Source organism: Marmota monax, unplaced genomic scaffold (genome assembly GCF_021218885.2).
Source record: "Marmota monax isolate L192 unplaced genomic scaffold, Marmota_monax_Labrador192_F-V1.1 WCK01_AAM20220418_F8-fsc00193, whole genome shotgun sequence".
NCBI classification, from domain to species: Eukaryota; Metazoa; Chordata; class Mammalia; order Rodentia; family Sciuridae; genus Marmota; species Marmota monax.
Genome location: NW_026695203.1, coordinates 5,182,158 through 5,198,229, shown reverse-complemented (window position 1 = coordinate 5,198,229; position 16,072 = coordinate 5,182,158). Strand labels below are relative to the sequence as shown.

Sequence of the window (16,072 nt, the reverse complement as noted above, 5' to 3'; positions counted from 1 at the left end):
TTCATCATCTCTAGCAATTAGAAAAATGCAAATCAAAACTACTCTAAGATTTTATCTCACTCCAGTCAGAACAGAAATTATCAAGAATACAAGCAACAATAAAGGTTGGCGAGGATGTGGGAGAAAAAGTACACTCATGCATTGCTGGTGGGACTGCAAATTGGTGCAACCACTACGGAAAGCAGTATGGAGATTCCTCAGAAAACTGGAAATGGAGCCTCCATTAGACCCAGCTATCCCACTCCTTGGTTTACACCCAAAGGACTTCAGATCAACATACCACAGTAATATAGTCATGTCAATGTTTATAGCAGTTCAATTCACAATAGCCAAACTACAGAACCAATCTAGATGCCCTTCAACAGATGGATTCTAAAAATGTGGTACAGATATACAACGGAATATTACTCAGCCTTAAAGAAGAATGAAATTATGGCATCTTCAGGTAAATGGACAGAATTAGAGAATATTATGCCAAGTGAAATAAGCCAATCCCCAAAAAAACAAAGGCCCAATGTTTTCTCTGATAAGAAGATGCTGATCCACAGTGGGGCCAGGGGGCATGGGAAGAATGAGGAACTTTGGACTTTGTAGAGGGGAATGAGGGGAGGGGAGGGGCTGTCGGGATGGGAAGGACAGTAGAATGAGACAGACACTATTACCTTTATACATGTATGATTACACTCCTGGAGTGACTGCACCACATACAGCCAGAGGAATGAGAAGTTGTGCTCCACTTTTGTACAATATGTCAAAAATGCATTCTACTGTCATGTATAACTAATTTAGGACAAAAAAAGACAAGACAAGACCACAGTGCCAACTCCTGCCTGGCCTACCTGTGTGCCCTATAAATTTTGGACTCACCAGCCCCTTGATCATGAGCTAATTCCTTAAAACAAATTTACAGATACACAGACAGACACAGAGATAGAGATATGCCTACAGTTCTGATTTTATGGAGAAGAGTCACTGGCACCGCCTTGGTCACCTTTCTCTGCCAATCCCAAGGGTCGCACATGCTGCCACCTCCCCTCCCCCACCCTAATGCCACCTCCCCCATGCTGCCACCCCCCTCCCCTCCCCTTTGATGCTATCCTTTCGCAAACCTGCACGTCTATCCACACACTGATGACACTCCACTGGTTCCAACCAGCCCACATCTTCCTCCGAGCTTTCAACCTACACATGCAACTCAACACTCAAGCAATAAGAACTCCCCGCTGACCCCTCCAGGGGGCTCCCCTGCTCCCGTACACCTCCCAGCTCTGCCCCGTTGCCTCCTGCCTCACCAAAATCTCACCTGGACTGTGGAGCCTCCCCTCCCTCTCTCCACACACTGACTGCCAGCACTTCCCACTGAGAGCAGTCAGTCCGGCCCTGCCTTGGCACTACAGCAGCCTCTGACTGCTCTTCCTTTACGCTCCAGCCCACATCCCTGTGCAGCCTGAGCACTCTTCTAAACCCTTCATGTCAGTCCCACCATTTCCTTGCCTTAGACCCCCAGTGCCTCCCTCCAGCTGGACATGTCCCGTCTCTCCTGGACACCCAACCAGCACTCCTGCACGCCCTGCACAATCCGGCCTGACCCAGGCTCCACACTCCCCATTCTGTGTTCAGATACACACACGTGCTCCACTCTCCTTCACCCCTGGCCCTCAAACGGCTTATCTAAATCAATTAATCTGATTAACTAATTAATTAAATTACATGAAGTGTAAAATGCTGCTGCCCAGTTGCAACAGATGCAGGGGCTCATCAGCCCACGTGATTGGGGGCACTGTACTGGGTGCCAAGGTACAGAGGCCTCCAGCATGGCAGAGACCACACGGGGGCAGGGGCCCCAGGCTTCTCCATGGCCACACTGCCCACCGGCAGCCTCGAGCTTGTGGTGAGCCTGGCACTCTGCAGTGCTAATGCTCACCGTGCTGCCAAGGCCACGGAGCAGCAGCACTGGTGCCTCCGTCACCCTTTCGCTGCAGCAAGCTGCTGCCATTTTAAGTACTGGGCCTGGAACCTGGGGCCTCACAAGCCCTCCACCACTGCCCTACATCCCAGCCCTTTTGATTTTTTCTTTTGACAGAGTCTTACTAAGTTGCTCATGCTAGATTCAAATTTGTAATCCTCCTGCCTCGGCCTCCCAAGTCACTGAGATCACAGGTGTGTACCATAGCTCCTGGCTTCAGTAAGCTTCTTGAAGTTCTCTCAACTGGGCAAGTCCATGACCAACTGTTGACATCAGGCTTCCATTCCAGGAAGACAAAAATATCTTGCCACTTAGGGATATATTAGCCAGAAGTATCAATTAAAAGCTATGGGCGGGGGCTGGGGTTGTGGATCCGTGGTAGAGCACTTGCCTAGCCTGTGTGAGGCACTGGGGTTTGATTCTCAGCACCACATATAAATAAATAAAGGTCCATTGACAACTAAACAATATTTTTAAAAAATTTTAAAAAGCTACGGGGGAATAGGAATGTGGAGTTAGGACTAAAAGAGCAGAATTCTGAAACCACCTCTGCCCAAACCACAGGAGCTACCTTCTCATCTGCTCACATATTAGACTTCAACCAGAATGCACCTGGTTGCCTATCTGGAAAAAAAAAAAAAGGTATCTTATATAATTTCCTAATTTTGTTTTTAAATATTAAAGATATTTGAAATTATCTGACACAAATAAGAAATAAAACGTATTTAACTCTTTTGCTTTGCAACACAGTTTTCTGATTTAAAAGGCAATAAGATAATCAGAATATATACCCAATTTAAGCAATTTATTACCAAAAAATCTGCCAACTGTATCAAGAGGTGTTCACATCACCTTGACAAACATCATGAGCAGAATTCTTAACAACTTCCAACCCCCTGCTAGAGGACGTTAAGAGCCACTTCCCCTTGGCCCATCCTCCTTCCTACACTCTTCCTTCCTTGCTCATGATCTTCCCACACCAGCTCCATAGGCCATGCCTAATGTGGCTCAGATGACGCCTTCCCAAAGCCTGTCCTGATCCTCTCTCATTAAATACAATCTGCCCTGTCTCTATGTTACCATAATTTGCATGAATCACTTTAACGACATTTAGCTTGCAGGGGTTCCCATTAGAGTTATTTCAGTACTTTCAGCTTTTTAAATAAGCTCTTGAACACAAGAACCATACCTCACACACACTTAAAATCCCCTAATTTCACAAGATACCACATGAACAGAACAGAGAAACAGACATCCACTTATATTACAAAGCAACTCAAATTGGCTTAAGTCTATGATTACTAATGTAATTTCAAGCAAAATCTGTTTGGATAGAAGAAGCTCAAGGCCATTTCTGAATAAAAGTGTGATACCTGGAGAATAATGAGCCTCCAAAAAGCCATCTGAAATTACCTACTGCTGACATTGCTCTTTTAAGTTGAAGCATGCTCTCTCACTCCTTGAGTACACAGCCAATGCAAACAGAGACTTTTAAAATCTATTAGGAAATTTAAGTAACTAAGTTAAATACCCTGTATTTGCTAAGCTACCTCTCCCAAATCTCACCCAAGTGGAACCCCTGTGGAGGCCATGCTTCCACTGAATCAACAGTGGATGCTATTCTTACCTCCTCTAGCCAGAGGATCTACAGGAAACAGCTACTTACACATCCACCAACACCCGTGATAACCGCTCTGAACACAGAGATCGTCAGGATTGACATCTTCTTTCCTCTCTTGACTGTGTACTTCCTATAGGAATGGTTCTGAAAGGACACACTTACCCAACTAGGATCTCATCTCATGCTATCTCATGACACAGAGACCCCTCTAGGATCACCATGATCTGAGCACTCTGCAGCTGTCTTTGGTGCCTCCTAGCACCCTAGTTAGGGTGACTGGGAGAAGAGGAACACAATTAAGAACACAGCAATCAACAGGACTGACGGTCTATGCACTGCTTTTAAGGTGGCTCTAGGATCAGCAACTGGCGGTGTGGGGAAAGCAGATGGAAAGTTGGGGTGGGATGTCCAGAGGGTGGCTCAGGACGGAGTATCCTGCCATAATGTCCTCTAAGGAGAAAGACTGTCTCCCCCAGCCTCGTTTCCTCCTCTTCTTCATAAGTCTCCTTCCCTCCCACCCCAATCCTCCTTCTCTCCAGGGAGTCATCTTCTCCAACATGGACTTCCCTCCTGACACACGAGCATGGCCTCGTCTAACGTAGCACACCCCTAAGGAAAGACACGTGACTGAGAGTCCTACAGCACTCACACGGTTTGTCCTTTAGGCTAGCGTCAGGTCACTTTCATAAGTGCAGGGTCAGCACACTCAGCAATGTTATTTAATGATCTAATCGTTCCAAGACTGAAAATGGCATCACGGTGAAGTTACCAGACAGACGGAAGACTGTTTCAGGTGGGCTTTGCTAGCAACACAGGAAAAGCAGACAGTCTCAGCTCTTCCAGGCAACACAGCACTGTGTTGGTTTACTCAGCCTCGTCTTGCCAGTGAGGTCAAGGAACCTGCCACCATGAGACAATCACACAGCACCCAAACAACAGCCTAACACCGAGCTGCTGCAGCTCACCTGGAGCCTCAAGTTCCTGCTGCCCTTCCTATCTCTGGGCTTGGCATCATCATCCACATGACCTCCAAGGCCACCGCTACTTCCGATTCTATAAAACCCAAGGTAGTTAGTGAACTGCACCGTCAATTGAGAAGACTCTCACCCATCAAAAGAGGACATTCCCTCTGTGACAGCATTATTCCAAAAGTGCACGGCCCTTGCTTTCACTGACAGGACTACACGGCCCATGGTAGTGGGATGAAGAAGTGCGACAGGCAAGACACACTCTTTTTCTTAACTTTCACAGCCAGTCTCTCGTTAGCTTCCCTTTCTTGGTATGTTTTATTGGAAGAGAGATGTGTTTAATTAAGGATATGAAACAAAGCGAGGCCTGGTGGTGCACACCAGCTACTCAGGAGGCTGAGGCAGGAGGATCCCAAATTCAAGGCTAGCCTGGGATATGTAGCGGGTCCTGCTTCAAAAAGAGGCAGGGAGGGTAGAGGGGGATGTAGCTCAGAGGTATAGCACCTGCATAGCATGTGAGGCCCTAGGTTCAATCCCCAGTACAAAAAAAAAGGATATGAAACAAAAATAGAATTATTTTGCTTTCACCCATAAAAGTTACCTACATAGAAAAATGATTTTCCAATTATAAAAATGTTCACTGAAAAAAACTCAAATTATTTTAAAATACAAAAAAGAGAAAGTAAAAATTATCCCTCACCCTACCCAAAGATATTTTAAGAGTTAAATATGCAAACTATATTTTATATAAAATATTATATGTAAATTTTACAAGGTGCCTTTTCACTTTACAACATATGTTACAGATATCCTTTCATCTGAATTTACAATGGTTTATTACCTACCTCTTTTTAAAGAATATATAGAAAAAAGATAAAACAAAATCTACGGAGTCTTCTTGACCTAGCCTCATTCTCTCCTCTTAAAAATCCAGCCTCCTGAGTCTGTATGAGGTACAAGGAGTCACGAGGCTGAAGGTAAAGAGCAAAACGCACTCATGTAGGGTGACCTGAAGAACAGGAAGGCTGACGCACCATCCCTTTCTGTTCTTGGTATGTGACTATCAGCAATAGTTCCTTTTATCCAATATTAACCAGACCAGATTTTTATCATTGCTAATTTCAGAATTCCAGACAACCAATGAATTTGGGAAAAAACACTACATGAATGTTGTATTTGAATGTTCCATTTCAGGCCCTAATTTCCACCTGCATCACATCAGACTCTAAAGATGCATGAAATCAGACCAGCTCACAGAAAACACTGAGGGGTATCACTTTATCAATATATATATGTGTGGTTAAATTTTCCAACTTCAAATACAGCTTGCCAGATAATAAGAAAAAAAGAACACAATATTTAGTTATATCTTAGTTGGCAGAGTCATATTTCATTTACGTCATTTCCCGTCCAAGTAGTCTTTTACAATTACACTGCTTAGAACAAATCCGATACAGCAGGTGAGATGGGGATGTCTGCACAGTGACAGGAGGGACCCATTCTCAGAACTGTAGGGAACAAAATCAAAGTACTTGACCCAAGCAGCTCATACCTTATACAGCGGGCGACGGACATCAATGGGACAGTTCTGTATTACTTCATCAACAACATCCGAGATGGACTCCATGAAGTCTGGGTTGGCAAACTAAATGGTACATAAATTCAAAAGAAATATTACACCTTCATCAACAGCACAAAACAAAAAAAGCTTTCTAAAAAATATCAAATATATAATTTACTATAACTGAAAACGTCACACTGGAATGAAGGCGAGTCAAAGAATTCCAGTGACTTGACCACACGTACATGTACCGTGATGCTCTGAGTCTCCTCAGAGACAAAACTGTGGGTGAAGGAAAAACATCCAAAATCAGTAATATGCACCAACCCTGCAACATGTGTGGGACTCACACCAACAAGGAAGGAAAGAGCCTGAGCCCAAGCATCGTGGTGTTCAAGCACACACAGTCACTTGTCAATGTCAACAACACAGAATATCAGAAAGGAGAAATGTTCTTTATGTGATGGTGGAGGTTCTAAAATGAAACAATCCACATAACAATAGTGTTACTGAGGACACATCCTTAGACTCAATTCTGTAAGTTAAATAAGCTAAAGTATGTCATTCAACTCAACTACATTTGAAATCTATTTTAAAAATCAAGCAAAGCTTTAATGTGAAAGTCTCAGAGAAGTCGGCAATATCCAGCTGTCCACCAAGTGGACATCTGTCAGTTTTATGTCTATTGTATATCAATATCATCAAAAGAGTGGGTATTCACTGGATTATTATTCATTTGGGTGAATACTATTATCCATTAGAATACCAGTAAGGCATATATTTTGTGCCATTTCCTTGTACAAAATATATATGTACCTGAAAACAGGCAGCACTTTGCAACCTACCTACTAAATATAAACTGAATTAGGCAGGAAAATACACCAAAATATAAATAAAATGCATTGTATATAAACCTTAAATATTGCCTCTTAATTACTGCTTTCTGTAAAAGTTTAATAATTCCTTTTGACTATTAGTTAAAATGATAACATCTGTAATTTGTGCACTATCTAAATAATAGTAATAATGTCATCCCTCAGATAGAAACTTTACCAAACTGCAGTTGGGGACACAGCAGGACCAAATGTCTAGGGTTGAAATTGGGCTTAGGAAGGACAATCACAAAGATAAAAAGGATTATGTGGTATCCAACTTTTATGCAGAGGAAACTTGCATATAGGTCTTGAGATTAACTAGCTGTCATTAACACATGACCCCAACCTTTGAGGTCAATTTCAATTGTTTCATCTTTTAGTACTCTTAAAACTTCTTCTTAACATCTCAAGAGACAATCCAGCTTCAATTATTAAAGCACATTAGTTTATGGAGCGGTTAGCCAATCAATTGAGGAGACAAACCAGCAAGACTGCCTGTCGGCTCGCTTGTTGGGCCACTTATTGAAAACTGTTCTTTGCACACACTAGGTGGCAGCACTGCTCCACACACACTGCACTCCAACAACTCACAAGAGAACCAACTTACCTCTGGGTGAAAGAATATTTCAGGTCCCAGGAACCTCTCATACCCAACATCTATAACAAACTTCTTCTGGTTGATTGCATTGATACCCGTGTACTGTTTGATCCACTTCCGGGGATCCACATCATACTTAGCAAACTCCTTGACTATATCAGGGCAAATGTAACAGTATTTCTCCTGTATATGCACACAAAGACATCACCAGGTTTTAACACCTATCCAGTGCCTCTGCCCTATGACAAATACACAGGAGCCCCATGCATTGAACACACCCATGAAATCAGATCCACCCACAACTTAACTCCAGTGTGGAGATGCTACCCAGCCTCATGCTCTGCCAGCTTTCCCACGAGTCATGACTACACTTGGACAGTCTACTTTCTCTGAAACTTGGCTTGGAAACTCAACCTTGCTCTCTCAAGTTCTGCTGCCTGATGATGTGAAATATTAGGTGTCCATTAGAGTATCTTGTCTCTATCCAGTCTGTGCTTGTTCCCGCAGGTGCCCCACCTGGTGCCTGCCAGGCAACTCTCTGTGGTTCACCTCTAGATAGAAGACCACGATAATCTACTGAACATGACATCTGTCCACATCCTAATGCCTGACTGCATGTGACAGTAGGGAGTGACACCAACCCACCTGCTGGTCATTCACCTAGAGTGCTGCATGCCTGAAGAGGTACCCTGCTGATCAGGTATTCTAAGTCACTTGATCAACACACATTCATTAAGTGTCTCGGCACCAGGATTACACAGTGAATAAAATGCACAGATCCCTGCCAGGTGACACTCCAGAGAAGAGTCAGGCAACAGGCAGCCACAATAAGTAAGCAGCATGATGGCAAAAGGTGACAGGTGCCACAGAACAAGGGAAAAACAGAAACAGGCAGGGGGATTGGAGGTGCTCATCTGTGGCCGCTCAAGAGAACTTGTGAGTTGTTTCCAGCCTGGCACCAACAACCAGCTTGAGATGTGCAAAGTCCCGAGGACCAGGTAACACTGATGTTCTTGGGATCTTTGTGCTGATCACCTGTCCATAGAGCTCACCTCAGCAAAGCAGCAGATGAGTACCAGCTTCTCAAAGTAACTTCCCTGGGGGAGACAGCCACACCAGCACAGCCACACCAGGGAACATCAGCACCCAGGGGACACTCACTACACATTTTGGAAGGAATGGCCCTTCTGCAAGGATCTCCACGGGTGTTTCCATGACATTAACTATGAAGTTCTTAAAACTCCTAAATTCTAATGTATCTTAATTCCATCTTCAGGATACCTGGATTTCAGGGTCAGAACTGAAACAAAGCCAGTGAATAAAGTAAATGCCCAGCATGAGGCTCAGGAAGGCACCTCATGAGTGGTATTGCTTGCTTGGGAACCCTAAGAAAGGGAACCCTCAGACTCCCAGAGTGATCCTGGGCATCAGCAGCAGAAGTTCAGTTCTAATTCACATCTGTAACAGATCTGAGCAGGCAAGGAAGGCTAGATCCAATATCCAAATTTTTTTCCATCAAAGAAAGGCAAAGAAAGGAGAAAGGGAAAACCATATGGATATTTTAGTTTTTTGTTTTTTGTTTTTTGTTTTTTAAAAAAGACTCTCTTCTGGAAATCTCCCCACAGAGGGAAGGGACTAACTCTTCTCATTTACCCAGGATCCATCACTGAAGTGCTGAGCCCCCAGCCCTGGAAACTCCCGTCCCAGGGAAGCCAGGCTGGGAGCATCCTACTTGCAAGAGCCTCCCTATACCTCTTCCCAACTCTCACCCTAGGAATGCCTGTTTTTACCTAGTGTCAATCAAAACTTGGGAATCATTTCTGGTCCTTTCTTCCATACAAGCAGTCTCAGTTACAAGATGCACAGATAAGAGAAAAGCATTAGACTCAACAAGCCCCCCAATTCCCCTACAGCTCAGTAACTATGAGCTGTATGAGAAAGGAGATGCTCAAGGCCACTAGCACATCCCCACATTTAAATTCTTCTCCAAAAAAAAGTCCTTCCCTACGTGTCTGTATAATAATTAGCTTTGGCTTACAAGGGACTTCTTATTATTATTTTTTTTTTTTTTTTGCTTTTTGATCTTTTTAAAAAATGTCTTGATTGTACAGCCTGAAAAGAAAAATTCATCTAAAGGATCTGTAACTGTCATATACAGGATAATACAAAGGCTAAACTAATAGACTGGATCAAGTTGACATTCCAAATAAGGCCCAATAAGCCATTTTTATCCCAATCTTACTAAATTCTAAAATGGCCTGTTAACCTTTCTAGTATGGAACTAGAGTCCACCACTACAGTGAGCTTTGTTTAATGATCCTGGACCCTAGAATGGCATTGTTCTGAAGTGTTCACAAACATGGTAGACTCCACTGGATTCCTGGTGGTCACTGCCGCTGCTGATTCGCCTCCTAATTCTAAAACAAAGCATGCAGGGAGACATGGAAGCAACGTTCAGCTAACTGAAGGCTGTGCACTGGCTTCATTAAACAGTTATACTCCACACATGCTGGTGGCTCAGCACCCGTTAGCAAGCTGTTGCTCACAGTCGGAGCCTCAACAGAGGGTCCGTAATAGAAGAGGGGGCTGAGCCTAAAGCCTTCAGCCCACCTAACTCACTGGGAAACAAACCAAGGTCCACACACAAGGGAGAGGAGAGGACAGGGAAGAAAGAAGGAAGGAAGGAAAGAAAGGAGGAATGAGGTCATCAAGGGCAAGTGTCCAGACACCACCCCCAAACCAGCCGGTTTCCCGTCTGTTTTTACCTTAATGGCTTTTGCCGTCTCCAGTGACTGCTCAGGAGGGATTCCCACCTCCCGCTCCCTTAGCAGCTGTTGAATGAAATACGTAATATCTCTACCTGCAATCGGGATGTGTTTGATGCAGCTTCCAATGACATACCCTTCTGCCTGGGGAAGAAGAGGAGGCAGAACAGCCCATGTAAGTGACCCACAGTCAGGAACCACATGCACTCACTCATAAGATCTCCAGCCCTAGCCTCCGTGCCTGCCCCCACCTGGCACAGCCAGCATCTGCCAAGCCCCTCCATACAATCAGTTCCAAAGGTCCTTCAAAATGACCCATGTGCTTCACTAATTATGAAAGTTCTAAATTACTCCAATAGCCCGAGGTTCTTCATAAGCAACCAAATGATGATGTTAGGAACATGGTAGAGAAACCAAACCGGATAGTTCACTTCTAAACCGTAATGCTGCCTGGGAGAAAAGTAACTCCAACAGGGGTTTCTTTTCCTCTCTAGCAAAAAGGAAAAGACTTTATTTATTAATCGTTAAACAACTATAAACCTACTTATATTTAAAAGTCAATAGTGTGGTAGACAGGTCTGAGGTTCAAATCCCAGTTTCACATTTGTTAGCTGAGTAACTGGACAAGGTAAACATGCCTCAGCCTCAGTATCTGCATCTAGAATATGGAGCAAATTATACCAAGGGCACTTTACAATAGAGATTAAATAAAATCTGTATGTGAAACACACAGTACTATTTTATGATACATGCTAAAGTACTCAAAATAGTTCCATTTATCATACCAAGAAACAATTCTGGTTAGTTAACTGAACCCTCCATCATGGCTCAGGCTGGACTCTCTCTCTCCACTGCCTTCTTGAACCAGTGAAGACCTGCCCATCAAGGGCCAGGAAGAGATGCATGCATGACTCTGCAACCCCTCACTAGAAGAGCTGGTGCCACATGCCCACAGCAGCGAGGGATACAAGCCTCCCTTGTGGCCCCTCTGTGGCACAAACCTGCCACAGAAGCCACCGGTGTAGGCAGCCATCCAGGTGCTCTGCTGGGGTGTGGTGGGAGGTGGTCATGGTCAGAGCAGGTAACACACCCCCACACTGGCACACAAAAAGATGCCCTCCCGCTTCAGGCTGCAGCTCTTCACAGCTTCTGTGCCACAACACCCAGCAGAGTCGCAGAGCACTGAAGCACACACTGACTCTGACTGCACACACACTGGACGCAGCTAAGCCACAAGGACAACTTACTGAATTCCTCCTAAGTTTTTTCTGGATTATCTAATTTCTAGAAGCAAAGAAGATATGGCCTTGCAGCAGAGTCCCAGTATTTGTAAAATGTTTAAAGATGGAGATAAAAGATACGTACAAGTTATTAATATAGTAAAGATCAACCTGAACCCACAAAATGTTAGCTTCCAAGCACACAAATTACTCACAATTTATTCTATGCATAAAATGTAACATTTTCTAAAGTTAACCAGTGACAAGTGCCAGTGTCAGCACAGCACTAGCACACTATGGCACGCTCCATCCACGCCCAGCACAGAAACATCACCCAGTGAGTTATGTCATGCCCATACTGTGTTGTTATTAGATATTTTTCAGAGTATTCGATCATAAAGGGAAAAAATACGGTTAAATTAACATGCAAAATATAACTTTAAGATTTATACAATCAGAATACAAAACCAGACAGGATATTCTAATTTTGCTGGAAATGTGTAGAAGCACGTGTCATGTGTGTATACCTGTTTGTCTCTTAAAGGAGACTATATGATTAAAAGTACAAGGTGGCTCTATGAGCAGAAAGCAGAGGGCTCAACTCTCCTGCACAGCATGGCACTAGCACTTCCCAGTGATTCACACAATGGGGTGTTCTGAACTCAGTGCACAGGGCTCAGGTGGAGCTCATACTCCTCTTCCCCATGCTGAGGACACAATGGTGGCGGGGACTGGCTTTCCCTTCCTGACTGCAGGCCCATCAGCCACCAAGCCTTTCCATCACCAGTATCTTCACCTTTAAGGTTTTGAAAGCATTACAACATTAGGACATCATTCTTTTATAATCTTGAAATGAAATAGTGACTATTTTTTCAATTAAAGTAAATGGATGGTTCTTTTAAAACCCTAATTTGCATTTTTAAAAGGAGGTATAATTACACACCCACCCACATATATGCAGAAAAAATATTTGTAAAATACATAACTAGTAACTATGGTTATTGAGGAGACCTAGGGGAGGACAATCAGGAATAAGCCTGACTTACCACTGTATACCCAATTGATTTTCAAAAAACCAAATTTTAAATAATCTACTTGACCAAAAGAAAAACATAACAGTTTCTTGAAATCTGAATTAGGAGTTACCTCTCTAGTATTTTTAAAAAATCAAAACCAAAAAGGGTGCTATTGCAGAGCCTTCTACAAGTCAAAATGTACCATCTCTCCTTGTGGTTCTTAAATAAATTTTAAAAGCAAGAAGCAAATTTTCTAAAGCGTGAGCCAATTAAGCCATTCACATCTTTTTGAACAGCATAGATATAACCTTTCAAATAAATGGGTATGCGCTGCACCTACAAAGTTGACGTCCAAAATGATGCCCATCTCCCAATTGCTCAGTGTGGTAAGCCAGGAAATGTTTCTTTGAATGTTACACCTCCCAGAATCAAGCAAAACCTCAGGAGATATCAAGCAACCACTGACACCCTGACTGGAGAAATCTGCCACCAAGCATTTACAACTGACAAAGCCATAAACCTGGCCATCTTCTACACTCTTTCCTACATACCTGGGTTTTTTAAAACTCCTGTTACCTTTTGTAAGTACTTAAAAAGTGGAGTTTTAACTATCAAAAGTGTTAGGCTTGTTTGTCTGACTGCTTCCCTAATCTCCAATCAGGAATCTGACCTCAGAGAGTGAAACCTGAGTTAGTACGCTTACCACTGGGATAACATGGGTGACTCCGTCTCCACTGTCAATGACAATCCCTGTCAGCGTCCGCTCGCCAACCTGTCGAGATGTCCAAGAGGCTGCTAACGCCAGCACTGCCTGCAGAGAAGACACAGAGGCCTCAGTGCCTGGGCTCTCGATGAAGCCCCCACCTGCCTGCCCTGGGGGCAATGAATGAACTCCTTCTTTCTGAAGGAGTCTGAGTATGTCTTTCCTTTCCCCATCCTCCGTCTCCTTTTTCCACAAACTCAATTCCAACTTAGACATCAAACGCAAAATTTCACATACTTCAACTCTAGGAGTCACACTTTTCAATAATGAAATGTAAAATTCTACAAAGAAAATCCAGTAAAAAAGAACTTTCATGATAGACCCACGTTTCAATCAGACTACTGACTCTCACATGGGACCACAGACTCAGAGGTCTTAAAATTACAGAGGACGATGGTTGTCAACCCTAGTCCTCAAGCAGGCACAGCTTCACCACCTGGGGAACACTGGCGACACCTGGTGCCATTTTTCACTGTGGCGCCTATGGAAGGAGAGAAGCTGGTGGGGGTCTGCCTCGGAGTACAGGCCAGGGCTGCTGCTAAACACCCTTATATATTCCCAACTATCTCAGTCAATTCCTGAGTATAAGGTAGCAAATATAAAGTCACCAAAAGCTTAAAAAAAAAAAAAACAGGGGCTGGGACTGTGACTCAGTGGTAGAGCGCCCGCCTAGCACGGGCGGGACCCGGGTTCGATCCTCAGCACCACATAAAAACAAAGGCATTGTGTTGTGTCCATCTACACCTAAAAGATAAATATAAAAAAAAAAGTCATTTTGAAGGTGTTCTGCAAAGTCCTGGGAGCCTGGAGTCTCTCAGAAGCAGGAGGGTGCCCTGGGACAAACAGGAGCAAGTAAGCACTGGCCCCCCACAGTATTCACTCTATTTTTCAACAGATTCTACAGTACCTGTTGTTGTTTTGGATCAGAAATAAGTGAAAGAAGCTAAAGAGAGAACACTCCCATCTTGTTACCCAGAGAAAAATACACTAGACTTTGCATGGAAAAAGAAAAAGGCAGACAAACATGTAACAACGATAAAAATATACAAATCAGTCATGGAACAGTCTCTGCAGTGCTTTAGTGCAAACTGAATGGCACGAACGTGTGTGTTGAGGGAGTGGGAAAAGGAAAAACACACAGCATAACTTACAACAGCGAAAACTACTATTTCTTCCCCTGCCAGACAGCAAGGTTCTTTGGGAAACATAAAAATAACCGTTTTTACCTGAACTGCAATGTAGAGTCCTGGTACATTAAATGATTCAAACATAATTTCTGCAAGATATTCTCTATTTTCTGGTGTATTCAGTGGGGGTTCTGTCTGTAAGAAAACATTATTAGTGTTCACCTAAATTTCATGCAATTACATCAGAATCATAAAAAGACTAGTATAAAAACATGTTAGCAAGGATATTTATACAACTGCCTAAATTTACAGTCAGTGTACACCTAAAGCAACTAATTAAAGAAATCTGTCTATGGGTTGTAAGAGCTTTAAGATGAAAACCTTTCTAAAGGCCTCTTTTCTCAGGACCCACCCTCAAAGGAATAAGCTACAGAAAGGGAGACTCTGACTTTGATAACCCTCCTCAGTTAGGACTAAAAAAATTAAATAGAATTATATTCTGGGGCCAGGACCCATCTAAAATAGATGGGTTCAAAAGATCAAAAGTCAGTATTGTGTAATAGAAGATCAAAAATAACCTATGCAGTCATCACCAAAAAAATGGTTAAATAAATGATGCTAAACCTATAAAATATAATAATACTTTGCAGTGATTTAAAAAGATGAGCACTATATGTGTGATTAAAAAACCATCTCTACAATGAATTGCTGAATGGAACAGAGAAAGCTGTTCAGTTATATATGCAGTTAAATATTCTTTTATATCAACAGTCTGTAATGCAAACTACTTTTTAAAAAAACAGGGTGAGAAATGGAGAGTCACCATTCAAAGTGTACAGAATTTGTTGTGCAAGATGTTGCACTGCAATGTGAATATAGCTAACATTAGTGAACTGTACACTTAATAATAGCTAAGATGGTGAATTTTATAACTTCTGCTTTGCTTACAATTTAAACAAAGATTTTTAAACAAAAAACTCAAGATGCTTTGTGTATTGGATCACCATTTGTGTTTAAAAAAAAAAAAAAGTCTGTCTAACCCACAGGTCTGCGCGTCATCACCTCCCCAAGATGAAACCAGCTGACTAAGCACTTCCCCTGGGGCCAGGGCAGAAGGGGCAGGGGAGGGGTGCCTGGGAAGCCCCAGGACCTGTTTGCTCCACACTGTGTATAGCAGTCGTCAGACGTACCAACAAATCCACCCACCAGCCCACCCAGCCCTTCAGTTCAGACTCCATAGCAGCAGCTGGCACAAAGCTCAAGCTACTACACACGTGCTGTCTCAGCCACTGTGACTGGAATTTAATACGCCCCATGGCGGGGGACGGATGGAGAGCAACCTCAGATGGTGGGAGAAAAGACAATGAAATCCTTCTCCACAGCAGTCTCCAAGGAGGAGACCTAAAAGGCATTCAACAACATAGTACTTATTTAATATGCCCAACTCCAAGTGCAATTGAGATAATATTTCCTTACCCTGAGATTCCATTTCACTCCAATCAGAATGGCATTTATCAAGAATTCAAGTAACAATAAATGTTGCCAAGGAGATGGGGGACCTTACCACGGGCCTCGGCCAGCCCAGTGAGCAC

General features: G+C 43.2%; 1 protein-coding gene across 4 annotated transcripts in view; it reads right to left on the bottom strand.

Moving 5' to 3' along the window:
* The window catches only part of Actr3b (actin related protein 3B), a 72,342-nt gene that overhangs the window by 19,863 nt on the left and 36,407 nt on the right, over nt 1–16,072 (bottom strand). For all 4 annotated transcript variants that reach the window (XM_046429882.2, XM_046429879.2, XM_046429881.2 and 1 more), the window contains 5 exons: nt 14,580–14,675; nt 13,294–13,401; nt 10,355–10,498; nt 7,599–7,772; nt 6,108–6,200 (listed from right to left, as the gene is read on the bottom strand). In XM_046429882.2, the coding sequence (XP_046285838.1) occupies nt 6,108–6,200; nt 7,599–7,772; nt 10,355–10,498; nt 13,294–13,401; nt 14,580–14,675 (615 nt within the window). The remainder of the gene's footprint in view (nt 1–6,107; nt 6,201–7,598; nt 7,773–10,354; nt 10,499–13,293; nt 13,402–14,579; nt 14,676–16,072) is intronic.